Below are 21354 nucleotides of genomic sequence, written 5' to 3' on the forward strand. Positions count from 1 at the left end.
TGAAAATGTTATAGAAAGTGAGGAGATTTTCGAGAGAGATAGCAAAGGTTTGGAAAGTTTTGAGAAAATCTCATTTGTGGAAGTCATTTTTCAAATGTGAGGACATTTTCAGAATATATGTTCCACTCAGGAACATCAAAGGCATCGAGTGAGGAGGAGCTTTGTTTGATTGACAGGCATCTCAGCCTATCACACTTGACCGCTCAGTCTCAGCTTCTCGTTCGTTGTATGACTGAAGGTTTGTCTCTAGATCAAATCACGGCTTGTGCGCAATCCTGAGGAAGTACTCACATCCTTTACTGAGATAAAAGTACTAATACCACACTGTGAGACTTTTTAACACACAGGTGTATTAGTTGTACTGTTCTACTTGTATTATGAGTTGTGACATTGCCTGCTGCTGTGTGCTGCTCTGCTGCTTCCCACGCTGGTTCACCCTCTGACCTCTTGTCTTCCCCCTGCAGACTTCCTGTCCTGCCCCAACCATGACTGACATCTACGAGTCAGCGGCCAACTCTCTTGGTTTGTTCAGCAGTCCCTGTCTGACCAAAGTGGAGCTGCGACTCACCTGCAAAGGCATCTCAGACCGAGATGCCCTGTCCAAACCAGACCCCTGCATTGTGCTAAACATGCAGTCCCATGGACAGTGGATAGAGGTACGTCACCACGGCAACCATATGGACCACATTAGAGCAAGTCTACGCCAAACTCTTTAATAAATTTTGTAATACAGAGAACCCAGCATTCCCCCTTGAGCAAGCACTTGGCGACAGTGGAGAGGAAAACCTGCCTTTTAGAGCAGACCCCAGCTCAAGATGGGCGGACAGAGAGAGAGAGAGAGACAGAAACAGATACAGAGAGAGAGAGAGAGAGAGAGAGAGAGAGAGAGACAGACAGACAGAGAGAGACAGAAAGATTGTTACTGGACCTCCTGCTGTGGTCTTGCTACTTTTGAAGACTCTAGGAACCACAAGTAGTCCTGCATTTTGGGAACGTGAAGCTCTGGTGGGATAATAGGGAACTATCAACTCTTTAAGATAGGATGGTGCCTGACCGTTCAGGGCTTTATATGTGAGGAGGAGGATTTTAAAATCTATCCTGGATTTTACAGGTAACCAATGTAGAGAAGCCAGTACAGGAGAAATATGATCTCTCATGCTGGTTCTTTTGAGTAATTGTGCAGCAGCGTTCTGGATTACCTAGAGAGTCTTTATAGATTTATTGGGGCAGCCCGATAGAAGGGAGTTACAGTAATCCAGTCTAGAGGTAATGAAGAATCAGAAGAAGAAGAATCAACTTTATTGGCAGTATATATATTTTTTACACACACATACTGAATTTGACTTCTGCATTTATCCCATCCTTAGTTGAACACACACATGCAACACCCTTCAAATTACATGCAGTGAAACACACACAGGAGCAGTGGGCAGCATCAAGCGCCCGGGGAGCATATTGGGGGATTAAGTGCCTTGCTCAAGGGCACATCAGCCGGCTAATGAAGGGGGGGGGGGGAGCATTTTATCGCATTAATCACTCCACCACACCCAAATTTTTCCAACCTCTGGGCCACGGCTGCCCCCATAATGAATACATGGACTAAATTTTCTGCATCTTTCTGACTTTTCTGAATGTGCCTAGTTTTTGTAATATTGTGGAGGTGAAAGAATGCAATCTTTTAAATGTGTTATGTGTGAGTTAAAGGACATGTCCTGGTCAAAGATAACAGCTAAATTCCTCACAGTGGAGCTTGAGGCCACGGCTAAGCCATCTAGCATTGCTATATCACTGGGTAATTTGTTTCTAAGGTGTTCTGGGCCCAGAACAATAACTTCAGTTTTGTCTGAATTTAGAAGTAGGAAATTGCGAGTCATCCAGGTTTTTATGTCTTTAAGACATGCCTGAAGTTTGGCAAGCTGACTTGTTTCTTCTGGTTTCATTGACAAATACAATTGTGTGTCATCTGCATAACAGAGAAAATGTATGGAGTGTTTCCTAATAATATCACTGATAGGGCGCATATAAAGGGTGAATAGTATTGGCCAGAACAGAGAACCTTGGGGAACTCCGTGAGTAACTTTTGTGAGTGTGGACGATGCATCATTAACATGAACAAATTGAGATCGATCTGATAAATAAGACTGAAACCAGCTTAATGCAGTTCCTTTAATGCCAATTATGTGTTCCGATCTGTGTAATAAGATACAATGGTCAGTGGTGTCAAATGCAGCACTAAGGTCTACCAGTACAAGGATAGAGATAAATCCCTTGTCTGATGCCAGTAGGTGGTCATTTGGGACTTTGACCAATGCTGTTTCTGTGCTGTGATGAGCTCTAAAGCCAGATTGAAAATCCTCAGATAAACTCTTACTATTTAGAAAGTCATGTAGCTAAGAAAAGCAGTCAAGATAATTATCTGGTTCTACTGCTGTTTGTAAGGCTCCAGTGATGGCATATTTGGTATTATATTTGGTATTTGGTATTATATTTTTACTGCATATCCTGAGGCTCAGGAGGGAGAGCGGGTTGTCCACAGCTCCTCTGGTCTGCCTGTCGATGTGTCCTTGAGACACTGAATCGCAAATTGCTCCTGATGCTGTGCTGTTGGTGTGTGGATGTTTGTGTATGTGTGAATGTTTAGATTTTAAATGTCTGATGGATAGCAGTGTGTGAATGGGTGAATGTGACAATAGTGTTTTGAAAAGTGCTTTGAGTTGTCAGTGCTGCTAGAAAAGTGCTGTATAAGTACAGTCCATTTTATTAAATATAATCATGAACTCATTGATGAATTAAACAGCAGGATATAAAGTCATTAAACCACCTTTAACTGATATTTTGTATGAATGCGTCACGAATCAGAATCCATTAAACAGAATGCATAATATTATGTACAAATAATATTTCTTTTTACTGCTCAGCTGCAGTGACTGTGTCCTGCAGGAGTCTTTAATGGACTGAACAGTGCTGTGAGCTGAATGAGAAGCCCAATGGAACAAGCTAATTAAATTAACTGTGACTCACTGCTGAGCAAATAAAATAAGTGAATGTTGCAAAGCTGGTTTTCATCTCGTCTGTCTCTGAAAAACTTGTGTCTGCTTTTCTCTGATTGGTGGGCTGGTGGAGGATGCCGGCTGTCTGCACAGACTGGTTGGGAGCTTGTCAGGCTGGTGTAAAACGTGCAGATTGTAGCTGGAATCTGGTGGGACAGACGAGAACACAGCAGATCTGATGATTAAACTGAGAGTCTAATATCACAATAAATGAAGGTGCTTCTGTGATTCATCCAGTCTTCTGGTGATGGTGGTAAACAAACTGCGAACACTTCAATGACTTCCTCTTTATTGGTTCAGACAGTCAGCCTCTCTCCTATGGCTGCGGAATCTTCTACTGTTGGTGTTTAGCAAACAGATTCATCACACATAAGCAGAATTCTGTTCAGTGTAACCTTTAATCAATCAGGTAAACTTACTTAGGTTATTTACTAGACTGACCTGAGAACAGCAGAGAAAAAGAAAGACAACAGAGACGATGGCAGATGTTGCTAAGCAGATTCAAAGTTAAGAGTTTAGTCAGTCAGTCACTGAACTAACCTGAGCGAAACAGACCTGAGATCTGGTTTCAGATTCTGGTCTTCATGTCCACCCATCACCCTGAGTCTTGGGTGAGACTCAGACTGTTCATGTCTTCTGCCCAGGTGTACAGCAGACATCAGACCCAAAGATGTTCCCTGTGCAGCAGTGTTTTTCCTGCACGGCAGCGTAGAGTTTATGTTGTGATGAGTTTTTAATTTTTCAAACATAAAACCTCAACGGGTCAAAAACTCACACCTGAAAGTCACAGCGTACCCTGTTTGCAGTTCAAAGTGTCCTGTAAACAGTTCTACTCTTCTTCAAATCGGCCTATGGGGCCATTTTAGGTGCAGTACTGTGAGCAGCCACTGGGAGAGACTGGCAGCAGGGCTGGTCAAAAGTCTAAGTGTTACGGCACTATGAGAAATCACAGGTCAACGGAGAGTCATTTTAACTCATGTAATGTATTTAACTGACATCATGTGTGTAACAAGTAGTTTTGCTGCCTAACCAGAAACCAAAGCTCGAACGTTTGGCAGCGCTCACCATGTGACTTTGGCACATGTTCATGTGTTGTTGGAGTCAACCTCTTCAGTCGTTCAGGTTTGAGGATGTGTTGTGACCTCCGGTGATGAAACAGTCAGACTCATCTTCAATAACTGACATCTGACTAAACCTTTTCCGCCTCTTACATTTACTTAAGTGTTGGCAGTAGGAATATGACAGGAACTGATACACAAGAAGCCCTGAATGTGCCGTCCACGAACCAGCTGTGTCTGTTTGTCATCTGATCCACTTTGACTCTGTCCTCCAGGTCGTCTGAGCTCAGGTCATAGTTTTAATCCTGTAGCTCTGACAGGATGTGAAGCTTCAGGTTTTCTGCTACAACTCTGAGAAGATGAGGACCGTCAGTGGTTACACTTTGTTATCTTTGTTTTGTAAATTAGGATCAAATTAGAAAAGAGTTTTGTCTGAGGAGTAACTGAGCTCAGCTGTTGAAGGTCTGCCCAGTGACCCTCATTAAAACTGACCTATGCAGGCTTAGTTAAAGGACGAGGATGCCACAGTTGCAACCCAGTCATCCTCCTCATTAGCTTCTCTTCATTCCATCAGGAAATAAGCTGAGATTGTCAGGTGACTCTGAGACAAAATGTTTCACCAGTTCTCTTTTGGGTTTGGTTGGACATTTCTTCTCTGGTCCACTTTATGATTCATCAGAAATACAGAACAGGACACAGTCGGCCCAAACAAGTCCAGAGGCGTGGATGAAACCTGTCGGGTAAGACTGACTAGAGTGTTTTTTTTCTGTAGCCGTCTGCAACTGACTGCACAACAACAAGATCAGGAATGTGGAACAGAAACATGTGGTGATGACGGTGGGAGAAATAAAACTGTGGACACAACAAAGATGTCAGGGTCCCAGAGTGAAGGGCCTTGGTCTCGGTTCATAATGTGAACAGTATGTTGTCATGTCACAACTTACATACATGTTCAGCTCATGGCTTCAGGCATGTTGGAGTTCAGTCAGAGCTTCTTGGACGACACTCAGATCTGATCTGAAGTCTGTGATGTGACCAGCGCTGGTTTTAAAATGCAGCAACATCCAAATCAGTATGTATCATGTATGTAAGTAAATATGCTGAGATCCACACAGTTAGAATTGAAATGTTTAAATATTGAACTGAAGCAGCAGAGCACATCTTGTATCTTTGTGTTAGTGCTTGTGTCAGTGTGTTGGTGGGTGTGTATGTGTGTGTGTGTGTGTGTGTGTTTTCATGTGTTGCTGTGTGTGCGTGAACTGGTCAGTCCTGGTTTCTGTTGTTCCACTTTGTGTTCCTCAGAGGATTTTTAGGTGTTTGCCTGCTGGTGGAGAAGCAGCTGAGTTGTTTTCTTCTTCTCACTTTCTCTCTGCAGTTGATTTTATCTTGCATTCGTCCTACTTTCATCCTCACTTGTTCACTTAAAGACACTTAAGTTTGAAGCTTCATTGTCTTTAAAAGTTCTTAGAGCAGCTCGAACGTTCCATTTTATCCATTTTCATCTCAGGGTGTGAATAGAGCAGTTAGCTTTGTGAAAAAGAAACGCGAGACCAATTGGACGAACAGCAATGACACAAAGATGAGGCCAATGAGTCCAGTAAGGCCACTGAGTCAATGAGTCCTGTGAGTCCAATGAGTACAATGATTCCAGTGAGTCCAGTGAGGCCACTGAGTCAATGAGTTCAATGAGTCCCATGAGTCCCATGAGTCCCATGAGTCTACTGAGTCAATGAGTCAATGAGTCCAGTAAATCCAGTGAGTCCAGTGAGGCTGTTCTCATTTATGTCTCTGTCACATCCAATCATGTGTGAATCATCACTCTGCTCACGTATCATTCTGATTTCACTGACTCTGACTGTTCAAAGCAACACTTTATTCACCATGTGGTTTTGTCCTCTGTTTCTCCTGCAGGTGGACCGGACAGAGGTGATTCGCAGCTGTGTTAACCCCACCTACTCCAAGGTTTTCACATTGGACTTTTACTTTGAAGAGGTGCAGCGTCTACGCTTCGAGCTGTACGACATCAACAACAGCAGCCACAATGGTCTGAGGGAAGATGACTTTCTGGGCTCAGTGGAGTGCACGCTTGGACAGGTAAGGAATGTGACACACCTCACAGGTGGTGTCCTGTGAAAGTTACTCACACACAGAGAGAGTCCGGGTTTGTTTTCAGAACTTCCTTCCAGGTTGCTGCTGCTGGTTTCACTTGATCTCAACATTAAAGCAGACGTTCTTACAGTCAGGTTTGGCGAGTCAACTCTCCAAACAAAGGCGACACGTTGATCAAACCAACAATATGAAGACATTCACACATACAGATATGGAGGTGCAGGTGATGGAGGTGGAGGTATCAGAATTCCTTTATTAATTCCTTTATTAATCCCTGGAGGGAAATTCTTGAAACCTGCACAAAGGGAACATGTTAGCTGCTGGTTTGTCGGAGCCTGAAGGAAGCTGCACAGACTCTCAGTCCTGAGGATAAAACTGCTGTCTGACTTTCATCATCTTTTTCTCAACAAAGTTCATCACTGAAGCTGAAATCAAATGACACAAGAAAATGTCATCATTCCTCTGCCTGCAGCACCAATTGTGTCCTCATCTTTCCTTCCACATTTCTAGGATTTTTTAAATGAAAGCTTTTGCTGGAAAGAAGCTCGGTATGTAAGACTGAGAGTCTTCATGAGGAGAAAAGATGTGAATACTCAGCTGAAGTGAGACATCAGGCTGCCTTCATTTCATGCTTTACTGATTAAATCAGACTGAGTCTAGATATGTCTGGAGCGGGAAACACGAACACAGAGTCTCCATCTGTTCTCCGTCCAATTAGACATGATGGAGCCACACTGAGGATCTCCTGCAGAAGTTTTAATAAGCAGAGCTGAGGAAGCCGAGCTGAGCCTGTGATGAAACAATCTGCTCAAACGACGGAAGCAGCCTCCTCTTCCTCCTCATCTTCATCTCCTTGTCCTAGTTCCTGCCATGTTCTTCTGCCAGCTCCACCACTGGCCAGATGGCTGACGGAGTGATTTAAGTTTATGTTAACAGGCCTGAGAGGTGGGGAGGGGCTGGGCTTCGTGTCTGGTCAGGTGCGGGGCTTCACTCTGGAGGAGGATGCAGCTGGAGGAGGCAGTCAGGGGAGACGGAGGCAGCTGAAGGAGGAGGAGGCAGTTGGGGGAGGCCCCTGCTGAGGGGAGTGAGGAGGCCCGCAGTCAACATGGCTGATAACTGGAGATAGCTGAGGGACCAGGAGGACTTGCAGGAGTGTGAGGAGGAGGACATGATGGATGGTTTACAGACTCCCAAGGAACCAAACCACTACAGGTCTGTTGCCTTGATCTCATCTCATCTCAAGACCATGGAGAGGCTCATCCTCAGCCACCTTCGCTCTGTGGTGAGTACAGCGACGGACACCCTGCAGTTTGCCTTCAGGCCAAACACCTGCTGCTCCGGGCGCTGACTCACCTGGAGAGTGCTGGGAGCGCTGTGAGAATCATGTTTTTTGACTTCTCAAGCGCATTCAACACAATTCAACCGGTGCTGCTGATAGGGAAGCTGGAGAGAGCAGGAGTGGACGGACATTTGGCTGCTTGGATCATCGACTACCTCACCAACAGGCCACAGTATGTGAGACTGCGTACCTACGTGTCTGAGGTGGTGGTCTGCAGCACAAGGGCCACCCAGGCAACCACCTGTGCTTAAACACCAGTAAAACGAAGGAGATGGTGATTGATTGAGAAGGACATTACCACTTACACTGGTGAACATCCAGGGCTCGGACATCGAGACCGTGGACAGTTTTAAGTATCTGGGTGTCCACTACGCTGTGGTCTGTTGGGGACCGGGCAGCACGGACCGGGACAGGAAGAGACTGAACAAGCTGGTCAGGAGGGCCAGCTCTGTCCTGGGCTGCCCACTGGACTCTGTGGAGGAGGTGGGTGAGAGGAGGACGTTAGCCAAGCTGACATCCATCATGGACAACACCTCTCACCCTCTGCATCAGACAGTGGAGGCTCTGAGCAGCTCCTTCAGCGGCAGACTGCTACACCCTCAGTGTAGGAAGGAGCTACAGCAGCTCCTTCATTCCCACTGCTGTTAGACTGTATAATTCTATGGTCGAGTCCTCTTTCCTCCCTTATGAGGACTTGTATATAGCTGTATAGTGTACTGTGTTTACTTACCTTGTAAATTGTTAATTTATTTTACCTCTACATTCTTTTGTTTTTGCACTCCTCTTCTGTCCTTGTGAGCTGCCACAACAAGTGAGTTTCCCCACTGCGGGATCAATAAAGTTCATCTTATCTTATCTTACACCCTCATCCACATCCCCACACAGGAAGCTTCGCCCTCAAGAAACTTACAGAACATATCAAACATGACATTCAGGAGAAACTCAGACGTCTGAATGTGTCTATGCTGAGACTAAACAGTTTGTTGTTTAACTGTGTGTTGCTTTTGTGTATGTGTTTCCAGATCGTCTCGCAGAGGAAACTGTCCAAAGCTCTGCTGAGGCCAGGAGGCTCTGTGGGCAAAACCATCATCACGGTGAGCTTCACCTCCTCTCAGTGCTTCACCCCCTCTTCCTGCTTCACCTCCTCTCAATGCTTCACCTCCTCTCTCTTCTTCACCTCCTCTTCTTGCTTCACCTCCTCTCAGTGCTTCACCTCCTCTCTCTTCTTCACCTCCTCTCAGTGCTTCACCCCCTCTCTCTTCTTCACCTCCTCTCAGTGCTTCACCCCCTCTCTCTTCTTCACCCCCTCTTCCTGCTTCACCTCCTCTCAATGCTTCACCTCCTCTTCTTGCTTCACCTCCTCTCAGTGCTTCACCTCCTCTCTCTTCTTCACCTCCTCTCAGTGCTTCACCTCCTCTTCTGTACACACCCTGGCTTCCACCACTTCAACCTGTTGCCCTCTGGCAGGCGCTACAGGGCCATCAAAACAAAAACAAATAGACTGAGGAACAGCTTCTTTCCTAAAGCTGTCACTAGACTCAACACAAGTCTAGCACAAAAGAACTGACAGGCTTTGCACATTACTGGCAATGCCACCTACACCATAATGCTGCTAAATCCAGGAACTCCTGGAACTCTTGTCACCTGCACTATCGCTGCTCTGCTGTATGTTGAGGTTGTTGTATACTGACATATACTGTCATATATATTTATTTTTATACTTTATTATTTTTTTGTACTTTATTGTTTACATTTCTGTACTTTATCGTTTACTTTATTGCTGTGTGCACTTTATGGGAAAGCGGAAATCTCGTTGTACCTGTACAATGACAATAAAAGCTTTCTATTCTATTCTATTCTTCCTGCTTCACCTCCTCTCAGTGCTTCACCTCCTCTCAGTGCTTCACCTCCTCTCTCTTCTTCACCTCCTCTCAGTGCTCCACCCCCTCTTCCTGCTTCACCTCCTCTCAATGCTTCACCTCCTCTCTCTTCTTCACCTCCTCTTCTTGCTTCACCTCCTCTCAGTGCTTCACCTCCTCTCTCTTTTTCACCACCTCTCAGTGCTTCACCCCCTCTTCCTGCTTCACCTCCTCTCAGTGCTTCACCCCCTCTCTCTTCTTCACCTCCTCTCTCTTCTTCACCTTCTCTCGGTGCTTCACCTCCTCTCAGTGCTTCACCTCCTCTCTCTTCTTCACCTCCTCTCAGTGCTCCACCCCCTCTTCCTGTTTCACCTCCTCTCAATGCTTCACCTCCTCTCTCTTCTTCACCTCCTCTTCTTGCTTCACCTCCTCTCAGTGCTTCACCTCCTCTCTCCTTTTCACCTCCTCTCAGTGCTTCACCCCCTCTTCCTGCTTCACCTCCTCTCAGTGCTTCACCCCCTCTCTCTTCTTCACCTCCTCTCTCTTCTTCACCTTCTCTCAGTGCTTCACCTCCTCTCTCTTCTTCACCTCCTCTCAGTGCTCCACCCCCTCTTCCTGCTTCACCTCCTCTCAATGCTTCACCTCCTCTCTCTTCTTCACCTCCTCTCAGTGCTTCACCTCCTCTCTCTTCTTCACCTCCTCTCTCTTCTTCACCTCCTCTTCTCGCTTCACTTCCTCTCAGTGCTTCACCTCCTCTTCCTGCTTCACCTCCTCTCAGTGCTTCACCTCCTCTTCCTGCTTCACCTCCTCTCAGTGCTTCACCTCCTCTCAATGCTTCACCTCCTCTCTCTTCTTCACCTCCTCTTCTTGCTTCACCTCCTCTCAGTGCTTCACCTCCTCTCTCTTTTTCACCTCCTCTCAGTGCTTCACCCCCTCTTCCTGCTTCACCTCCTCTCAGTGCTTCACCCCCTCTCTCTTCTTCACCTCCTCTCTCTTCTTCACCTCCTCTCGGTGCTTCACCTCCTCTCAGTGCTTCACCTCCTCTCTCTTCTTCACCTCCTCTCAGTGCTCCACCCCCTCTTCCTGTTTCACCTCCTCTCAATGCTTCACCTCCTCTCTCTTCTTCACCTCCTCTTCTTGCTTCACCTCCTCTCAGTGCTTCACCTCCTCTCTCCTTTTCACCTCCTCTCAGTGCTTCACCCCCTCTTCCTGCTTCACCTCCTCTCAGTGCTTCACCCCCTCTCTCTTCTTCACCTCCTCTCTCTTCTTCACCTTCTCTCAGTGCTTCACCTCCTCTCTCTTCTTCACCTCCTCTCAGTGCTCCACCCCCTCTTCCTGCTTCACCTCCTCTCAATGCTTCACCTCCTCTCTCTTCTTCACCTCCTCTCAGTGCTTCACCTCCTCTCTCTTCTTCACCTCCTCTCTCTTCTTCACCTCCTCTTCTCGCTTCACTTCCTCTCAGTGCTTCACCTCCTCTTCCTGCTTCACCTCCTCTCAGTGCTTCACCTCCTCTTCCTGCTTCACCTCCTCTCAGTGCTTCACCTCCTCTTCCTGCTTCACCTCCTCTCAGTGCTTTACATCCTCTTTCAGTTCCTCCTGCTTTCCTTCTTCACTTCATTCTGTCCTTTCTTCCATCCTTGCTTGTCTCTTTTCCTTCTTTCTTTTGGGACTTTCTCCACTGAAGCTGGTTTTGTGTTGAGCCTCTCAGACATCAAAGATCAGACAGGATGCAGACTCGTCTCTTCTTCTGTGGTTTTGTCCAATCGGCATGGAACACTGATCCTGTCAACCGGACTTATTGGTCTGGAAAATCCCTCTGTGATGTTCTTCTTCACTTCTGTGGACACGTGAAATGCTTCATGGGATTCATTTTGAAAGGATTCGGAGCAAGAAATATCATTCTTTCTTTTAAATCTTTTTCTTTCAACTTTCTTCTTTCGTTCTGTTGTTGTCTTGTCTTTGTCCTTTCTCCCCTTTTCCTTTCGGGGACAAGTTCACTTATCTGGTCGTTCCAGTGTTTCCACTTTGTGATGCTTCGACTTCTCAGTGGGAAACGTGACCCTTGTATCTGATTACTTTAGTTCACTGATTAATCAATAAAGAATACAATCAATAGTAAATAGTAATAGTGTAAATGTATATGTAAATGTAATGTTATTACTGTAAATGTAAATGGTAAAGTGAGCTCAGTGATCGTGTACTGCAGTCTGCACCAAAAGTATTTTTATTTTAGTGTGTGTTTTCACAGATCACAGCAGAGGAGCTGACAGGAAATGACGACTACATCGAACTGTCATTCAGTGCCCGAAAACTAGATGATAAGGTAACGGCTGTGTGTGTGAACGTATGTGCACGTGTGCGTGCATGTGCGTGTGCGTGTGTGTGCACATATGTAGATGCACGTGTGTGTGTGCTCTGCATCTTGTTTACAGAAACTTACCATCTGTTGTTATAAATATGGACATAAATGTCCTTGAAAATGCAATCACCAGCGTTCCACTCATCCATAATATGACACGTCCGTGTTTGCAGGACTTCTTCAGTAAATCCGACCCGTTTCTGGAGATCTACCGGCTGAACGATGATGCCACACTGCAGCTCGTTTACAGGACTGAGGTACAAATACACAGACTGCGTAAAATACACAGCAACCCTCACCTGAACGCACACAGTCCTCTGTCCTTCAGCCTGTTAGCCTGCCTCTCTGTCTATCTGACAGCCTGTCTGTCTGCCTGTTAGCCTGCCTGCCTTCCTGTCTGACAGAGCCATTAAAGTCAGTTCAAACACAGCCGTCACACACAGTAATGTGAACTAAAGTGAATGTGAAGTGGTTTTCATATATTAAACAGATGTGATCTGAGAACAAAGACACAGGCTGACTGGAGCAGGTTTCCACAAATCATCTTTAAGTCTCACATCTGCAGTCTGTGATGTGGCATGACCTTCAGTTCCCTTTAGGACCAAATCACAAACTAAGCTGTCTCATGACACTCAGGCCACCTGACAGAAGGCAGAAACCTCGGATCAGACAATAATAATACTGCCTTTCATCTTCTGTCTGTCTGCCGGTCAGACTGTTATGAACAACCTCAACCCGGTGTGGAAAACCTTCAAGGTCTCCCTCAACTCGCTCTGCAGCGGAGACCATGAACGCAAGCTTCAGGTACACACACACACACACAATTCAATTCAATTTTATTTAAAGTGCCAATTCATAACACTGTTATCTCAAGACACTTTACAGGTGTGTAAACAACACATTAAAAAAAAGAGAGAAGAGAATCAGAGAGAAACAGGTCCCAGTGCAAAACTCCACACTGAGTCAGCATTTGGCGACAGTGGAGACGAAAAACTTCCTTTTAACAGGCAGAAACCTCCAGCAGAACCAGACTCAGTGTAGACCACCTTCTGCTGTGACCGCCTGGGAGGGAGAGGGAGGAGAGACAGGAGAGGGGAGAGGAGAGAGAGGAGAGGGGGGAGAGGAGATAGTGGGGGGAGAGACAGGAGAGGGGGGAGAGGAGAGACAGGAGAGGGGGGAGAGGAGAGACAGGGAGATGGAGAGAAACAGGAGAGGGGGAGAGGAGAGAGAGGAGAGGGGGGAGAGGAGAGACAGGGAGATGGAGAGAGACAAGAGAGGGAGGGGGGAGGAGAGACGGGGGGGAGACAGTGAGATGGAGAGAGACAGGAGAGGGGGAGAGGAGAGAGAGGAGAGGGAGAGAGGAGAGGGGGAGAGACAGGAGAGGGGGGAGAGGACAGACAGGGAAATGGAGAGAGACAGGAGAGGGGGAGAGGAGAGACAGGGAGGATAGAGAGGACAGTGCAGAGCAGGAGCAGCAGGATCCAGGCAGGGCCATGGAGAGGGTTCTGGATCCAACAGCACTATCAGAGCAGTAGGCAGGGCCATAGAGGGCTCAGGATCCAGCAGCAGTACCAGGCCTCAGGAGGGCGGGGTAGGAGATGCTGGATCCAGCAACATGCTCCAGAAGTGCTGAGAAAAGATGGAGCACAAGAGCTCCAGGGGAGAGGACGAGTTAGTGCTGCACCAGTGATGGGACATGATGAGTGAGTCCTCCAGCTCTGAAAGCTCGGTGTCTAAGGATCTCCCCCAGCTGTCCAAACCTATAGCAGCATCACCAGGGGTTGGTCCAGGCAGAGCCTGAACAGTCCTAACTATAGGCTTTGTCAAAGAGGAGGGTTTTAAGTCTACTCTTAAACACAGAGAGGGTGTCTGCCGTCTGAACTGAGGCTGGTAATTGGTTCCACAGAAGAGGAGCTTGATAACTTGCTTGAAGGCCCTGGCTCCATATCTACATTTGGAGATTGGTGGTATTACCAGTAAGTCTGATTCTAAGGAACGCAGCACCTTAGAGGGCTGATATGGTTCAATAAGATCAGAGATATACAGTGGTATGAAAAAGTTTGGGCACCCCTGATCATTTTCAGGATTTTCCTTTATAAATCATTGGTTGTTCGGATCAGCAATTTCAGTTAAATATATCATATAGCAGACAAACACAGTGATATTTCAGAAGTGAAATGAAGTTTATAGGATTAACAGAAAGTGTGCAACAATTACTTAAACAACATTAGGCAGGTGCATAAATTTGGGCACCCTTGTTGTTTTATTGATTTGAGTACCTTTAGCACTAATTATTGGAACACAAAGTTTGTTTGGTAAGCTCATTGACCCTTGACCTACATACACAGGTGAATCCGATCATGAGAAAGGGTATTTCAGGTGGCCAGTAGCAAGTTGTTCTCCCTTTTGCATCTTCTCTGAGGAGTGGCAACATGGGAGCCTCAAAACAACTCTCAAATGACCTGAAAACAAAGATTGTCCAACATCATGGTTTAGGGGAAGGATACAAAAAGCTGGCTCAGAGATTTAAGCTGTCAGTTTCCACTGTGAGGAACATAGTGAGGAAATGGAAGACCACAGGCACAGTCCTAGTTAAGGCCCGGAGTGGCAGGCCAAGAAAAATCTCTGATAAGCAGAGGCGAGGAATGGTGAGAACGGTCAAACTCAACCCACAGACCAGCTCCAAAGACCTACAACATGATCTTGCTGCAGATGGTGTCACTGTGCATCGTTCAACTATTCAGCGCACTTTGCACAAGGAGATGCTGTATGGGAGAGTAATGCGGCGGAAGCCTTTTCTACGCACATGCCACAAACAGAGTCGCTTGAGGTATGCTAAAGCACATTTGGACAAGCCAGCTTCCTTTTGGAATAAGGTGCTGTGGACTGATGAATGTAAAATTGAGTTATTTGGACATAACAAGGGGCGGTATGCATGGCGGAAGAAGAACACAGCATTCCAAGACAAACACTTGCTACCCACAGTAAAATTTGGTGGTGGTTCCATCATGCTGTGGGGCTGTGTGGCCAGTGCAGGTACTGGCAATCTTGTAAAAGTTGAAGGTCGCATGGATTCCAGTCAGTATCAGCAGATTCTTGCCAACAATGTTCAAGAATCAGTGACAAAGTTGAAGTTGCGCCGGGGCTGGATACTTCAACAAGACAACGACCCCAAACACTGCTCAAACTCTACAAAGGCATTCATGCAGAGGAACAACTACAACGTTCTGGAATGGCCATCTCAGTCCCCAGACCTGAACATTATTGAAAATCTGTGGTGTGATTTAAAGCGGGCTGTCCATGCTCGGAAACCATCAAACCTGACTGAACTGGAGATTTTTTGTAAAGAAGAATGGTCAAAAATACCTTCAACCAGACTCCAGACCCTCATTGGAAGCTATAGGAAGCGTTTAGAGGCTGTTATTTCTGCAAAAGGAGGATCTACGAAATATTGATGTCATTTTTCTGTTGTGGTGCCCAAATTTATGCACCTGCCAAATGTTGTTTAAGTAATTATTGCACACTTTCTGTTAATCCTATAAACTTCATTTCACTTCTGAAATATCACTGTGTTTGTCTGCTATATGATATATTTAACTGAAATTGCTGATCCGAACAACCAATGATTTATAAAGGAAAATCCTGAAAATGATCAGGGGTGCCCAAACTTTTTCATACCACTGTATGATGGTGCCAGACCATGCACAGCTTTGTAGGTTAGGATGAGGATCTTAAATTCTACTCTAAATTTTACTGGAAGCCAATGTAGAGAGGCCAGCACAGGTGAAATGTGGTCTCTTAGTCTGAGTCAGGACACGAGCTGCAGAGTCCTGAATGAGCTGCAGAGTCCTGAGGGACTTTTTAGGGCATCCTGACAAAAGAGGGTTAAAGTAATCCAGCCTAGAGGTAACAAAAGCATGGATGAGCTTCTCAGCAGCATCTAAAGAAAAGAAGACATGCCTGATTTTTGCAATGTTACGAAGGTTGAAGTATGCAGTCCTTGGGATTTGTTTTATATGCATGTTGAAAGACAAGTCCTGATCAAGGCTAGCACCCAGGTTCTTTACAATGGTGCTAAAGGCAGGAGCTAGTCCGTTATGAAAGGCCATATCATTAGCTAAAGATTGTCTAAGATGTTTTGGACCAACTAGTAGAACCACAGTTTTTTCTGAGTTCAACAGAAGAAAGTTGTGGGTCATCCAGGACTTAATATCTGCAACACAGGATTGCAGTTGTGTTAGCTGATTGCTTTCATCTGGCTTCATTGATAAATACAATTGGGTGTTGTCAGCATAACAGTGAAAATTTATAGAATGCTTTCTGATCACACTGCCTAGTGGGAGCATATAGATTGTGAATAGTATCGGTCCAAGCACAGAACCTTGTGGAACACCATGGCTGACCTTAGTGTGCATGAGTTGTGATTTACATGTACAAAGTGATGTCTGTCTGATAGATAGAACTTGAACCAGCTTAAAGCAGTTCCATTTATACCAATTTGATTTTCTAGTCTCTGTAAAAGAATCTGGTGGTCAACAGTATCAAATGCATAACGCTTAAACTGAACCCAAATCCTTAGTGAGGTCCTCACAATAACATTCTTGGTATAGGGAGTGATGGAAGAATGAATAGAACAGTGCATCAGAGCCTCAAGAGACAATGGATTAGTAGAATTCGCTTCCATATTCAACCACGCCGGGAAGGGGTCCAATGTTCTATGTTGAAGCCAACATTTAAGAATTCTAATGTTGGTGGCCCAATAATAGAATCTAAAATTTGCTAGAGCCAGTCCTCTCAAGGGAATTCGTCTTTTATTACAGACGAATTCTAAAACCAAAGAATCTTGGAAGTATATTTATTTTAACAGAATTGTCACGACCTATTACAGATAGATTAAGCAGAGACCAACGCTCAAAATCTTCCTGAATTCGGATCAACAAAGGGGCAAAGTTAACCTTGTAAAGGTCTTCAAATTTATGTGTGACTTGAACAGCAAGGTATGTGAAACTGTGTTGTGAAAGTTTAAAAGGCAGACTGTCTAAAGAATATGTCTTGGTAGCAGTAGTTATAGGAAATATCTCACTCTAATCCAAGATCAATGTGCATCCAGAAATTTGGCCGCTGATGTGCTAACAATTTTCTGGCCTTATCCCCATGTTCATATAATTGAGACCTGGACTAGAGCAGGAGTTCAACAGTGGGATCTGTATCAAATTCTGCCAGCAGAGAAAGATATTCTATGTAGACCTCTGAAGAATGGGAGGTAATGTACAAGTCATCAAGCTGAGATAGTTGTTTTGTCAACCTAATCAGTTTTTCCTTTTTAAGTTTCTTCTCAAATCCTGTGTAGGAGATTATCTCGCCCCTAGCTGCCCCCGAGCTGATTTATTTTATTTGGTTTCATTGACAAGTACAATTGCGTGTCATCTGCATAACAGTGAAAATGTGTGGAGTGTTTTCTGATAATATGACTGATGTGGAGCACATAAAGGGTGAATAGTATTGGCCCGAACAGATAACCTTGGGGAACTCCGTGAGTAACTTTTGTGAGTGTGGACGATGCATCATTAACATGAATAAATTGAGATCGATCTGATAAATAGGACTGAAACCAGCTCAAAGCAGTTCCTTTAATGCCAATTAGGTGTTCCAATCTGTGTAATAAGATAGAATGGTCAGCGGTGTCAAATGCAGCACTAAGGTCTACCAGTACAAGGACAGAGATAAGTCCCTCATCTGATGCCAAGAGAAGGTCATTTGTGACTTTGACTAATGCCGTCTCTGTGCTATGATGAGCTCTAAAGCCAGATTCAAATAAACTATATTGGTCTATAGTTGCTTAAAACCTCTATGTCAAGTGTGTGCTTTTTAAGGAGAGGTTTGACTACAGCTGCTTTAAAGGACTTGGGTACATAGCCTTTTATTAGGGACAGATTAATCATATCTAACAGAGAAGTGCTAAGTAAAACTTCTTTGAGCAGCTGAGGACTCAACACAGTCCACCCAGGACGACTGGGAGTCACGATGGACCAGCTAATGGTCAACATGTTTTAATTCACTGTGGCTTCATCCTAGCAGTCAGGTTCAGCCAATTACCTGTCTCCAAAGCTGAGCATCTGCATGATGCATGACGTAACATGCTCATCTGTCCACACACTTTTGGCTACTTACTGATACTGAAATGTAACTTTGGAACTGACAAAGTTTTTGGTGAAAAAAATACTCTTGATGTATTTCAGTATTTTCTCATTTTTTTATATACCCCAGAGTACATGTAGCACAGTACCGTATTTTCCGCACTATAAGGTGCACCGGATTATAAGGCGCACCTTCAATGAATGGCCTATTTTAAAACTGTTTTCATATATAAGGCGCACCGCATTATAAGGCGCATAGGATAGAAGCTACAGCAGTGGTTCGGGTTGCGTTTTGCGTCCACTAGATGGAGCTGCGCTAAAGGGAATGTCAACAAAACAGTCAGATAAGTCAGTCAAACTTTATTAATAGAATACAAACCAGCGTTCTGACAACTCCGTTCACTCCCAAAATGAATAAACAGCTGTGTTATTATTTTTCCCGATGTAATGTCAGCGACGTAGTATTTTCGCGACACAGTTTATCTTTTAACAACAGCACGGTATAACAGGTAGTGCAACATTTTTATCACGTAGTGGACGGGAACTTTTCCTCGATTCAGTAAACACGTAAAAGAAACAGTCTGATACCGTTACGGTAACTCAAACGTAAGTGCAATAACAATATAGTAACTCTCTATATAGTGCAAAGTAATAACAATATAACAACCCCGTTCACTCCCAAAATGAATAAACAGCTGTGTTATTTTTCCCGAGGTAATGTCAGCGGTGTAGCATTTTCGCAACACAGTTTATCTTTTAACAACAGCACGGTATAACAGGTAGTGCAACATTTTTATCACGTAGTGGACGGGAACTTTTCCTCGATTCAGTAAACACGTAAAAGAGTCTGATACCGTTACGGTAACTCAGACGTAAGTGCAATAACAATATAGTAACTCTCGAAATAGTGCAAAGCAATAACCATTTAACAATAACTCAATGTTGCTCAAACGTTACTGTCCATATTCACAATATGACCAACCTTGTTCAGTTGTGAACACACAAAAGAAACACGTAAAGCTCACTTTATCAGTTCATTCCTCATCCACGAATCCCTCGAATTCTTCTTCTTCAGTGTCCGAATTGAACAGCTGGGCGAATACGGCATCCAACATGCCCGGCTCGTTAACGTCGTTAACGTCGTAAATTTCTCTCAGCCACTCACTCATCTCTTCTTCGTCCATCCATCCCTTCGAGTTAGCCTTGATAATGACGCCGGCTGGAAAGTCTTTTGGCAAGGTCTTCCTCTTGAAAATAACCATGGGTGGTAGTTTCTGGCCATTAGCCTGGCAAGCGAGAACTACAGTGAAGGACGACTTCTCATTCCCTGTGGTGCGAACATTCACCGTACGTGCTCTCGTTTTATCCACAGTGCGCTTAAATCTGTTACTTCGGCCACGCCCCCTGACTACGGTAGCCACGATTGACCAATATTGATCCATAGATAAGGCGCATCGGATTATAAGGCGCACTGTCGGCTTTTGAGAAAATTTAAGGCTTTTAGGTGCGCCTTATAGTGCAGAAAATACGGTACTCTGTGTTTTTACCCATATATTCCCATATATTCCCAAGAGAGCACTCAGAGTGCAGGTTTACTTGCAGTTCCCAGAATTCATAAAAGTAGAACGGGAGGACGAGCCTTTAGCTATCAGGCACCCCTGCTGTGGAACCAGTTGCCAATCTGGGTTCGACAGGCAGACACCACCTCTCAGACTTAAAACCTTTCTGTTTAGTAAAGCATATAGTTAGCCTCAAACAAAGTGTGTTGGGCTGGTAGCCATAGTTACAGCCACAGGTAGAACAGGTGTGACTAACTGTTAATCTTTAATCTCTATCATAGCTATGCTGCTATAGGCCTATGCTGCTGGGAGACACAAACCTGATCCACTGAGCAGTTCCCCCACCTCCCCAACACCACCACCCTCTCTACTCCCCCACCTCCTCCTCAACACCACCACCATCTCTACTCCCCCACCTCCTCTCCTCTTCTTCCTCTCCCCTCATCAGATCAACATATAATTCATTATTTTCTGTCACTAAGTGTGTGTCCAGTTGTCCTCGTAGTTTTGTGTCTCTCCCTCCCTTTCTTTCTCTCTCTGTATCTTTCTGCAGGTTTCTCTCCATCCAGATCTACATGTCGAACTGCATCCTCTGACAAACCCAGTGACAAACCCAGTGTCTACTGTCAACATCTGCCTGTTGTTCTTCTATGTAGTGATATTAGAACTAACTTAAACAACATATCAGCTAAAAAACAAATACATACAATACACAGTCTTCAGAATTCCAGTTACAACAACCTGTCATGTTTGTCCTTTGTAATGTATGATGTTTACTGCATGTTTCTCTCTCTCTCTCTCTCTTTCATCCTCTCTGTCCTGTCTACCTCTTCTTCTCCTCCTTCACCCAGCCGACTATCAGCAGGATGGTTCTCCCTTGTGAGTCGGGTCCTGCTCAGGGTTTCTTCCTGTTAAAAGGGAGTTTTTCCTTGCCACTGTCTGCTTGCTCGGGGGTTCAGGCTCTGGGTCTCTGTGAAGCACCTAGAGACAATTTTGATTGTATAAGGTGCTAAATAAATAAAATTGAATTGAACTGAATTGAATTACTTGGCTGCAAGACAAATTCCACCCCAGAGACAATAAAGTTAAAGTTGAAGTTCAGCTGTGTATAAAGTCAAATTTAATCTGTAATAGCAATCAGAAAGCATCAGAAACTTTTCATGTTGAATGCTGTGTTATTGTGACTGAAATCTTCCCCTGATGGTTTTGTCCTCTCAGTGCACCGTGTGGGACTGGGACTCCAATGGGAAACATGACTACATCGGAGAGTTCGAGGCCACTTTTAAAGAGATGAGAGGAGCCATTGATGGACGACAGGTGGGCTGTGTGTGTGTGTGTGTGTGTGTGTGTGTGAATCAGAATCAGAATCAGAATCAGAATTCCTTTATTTATCCCTGAAGGGAAATTCTTGTTCTTACAGACATTGCACATGCAGTATTCCCGACCAAGAAAGGAGAAAAGTGCGGAGTATAAAAAATAGGATAAACAATAAAGATAGGATAAACAACAACTAAAATCTCAAAGTACAGGTATTTACAAAAACTGTATTCAATTTTTTTAAGAAAATTTAAAATGCAGGTATGTACATCTGTAGAAAACCAATATATACATTGTATATATAAGTGAGTGTGTCCGTCACAGTGCTGAGTTTAACAGTTTGATGGCGACAGGCAGGAATGATTTCCTGTGTCGCTCTGTGGTGCATCGTGGCAGTATGAGTCTGTGGCTGAACGAGCTCCTGTAGCTGATCAGCACATTGTGGAGAGGGTGAGAGGGAAAGTCCAGTATCCTCCTCTCAGGCACCACTGTCAGAGAGTCCAGTTCCTCTCCCACAACATGGTGGCCTTCTTAATGATTCTGTTGAGTCTGTTAGTGTCCCTCACC

At 44.8% G+C, this 21354-nt stretch overlaps 1 protein-coding gene across 2 annotated transcripts in view; it reads left to right on the forward strand.

Annotated features, from left to right (window-relative positions):
* The first annotated feature begins 450 nt into the window (after positions 1–450).
* The window catches only part of cpne4a (copine IVa), a 43540-nt gene continuing 22636 nt past the window's right edge, over positions 451–21354 (forward strand). The window contains exons 1-7 of one of the 2 annotated variants that reach the window (XM_046400106.1): positions 451–656; positions 6020–6202; positions 8579–8650; positions 11664–11738; positions 11948–12031; positions 12489–12578; positions 20689–20787. In XM_046400106.1, coding sequence (XP_046256062.1) covers positions 486–656; positions 6020–6202; positions 8579–8650; positions 11664–11738; positions 11948–12031; positions 12489–12578; positions 20689–20787 — 774 coding nt within the window. In that variant the 5' untranslated portion in view covers positions 451–485. Of the gene's footprint in view, positions 657–5974; positions 6203–8578; positions 8651–11648; positions 11739–11947; positions 12032–12488; positions 12579–20688; positions 20788–21354 lie in introns of those variants that run through there. The other variant, XM_046400105.1, reaches the window with a different exon arrangement.

Source organism: Scatophagus argus, chromosome 9 (assembly GCF_020382885.2).
Source record: "Scatophagus argus isolate fScaArg1 chromosome 9, fScaArg1.pri, whole genome shotgun sequence".
Lineage (NCBI taxonomy): Eukaryota > Metazoa > Chordata > Actinopteri > Scatophagidae > Scatophagus > Scatophagus argus.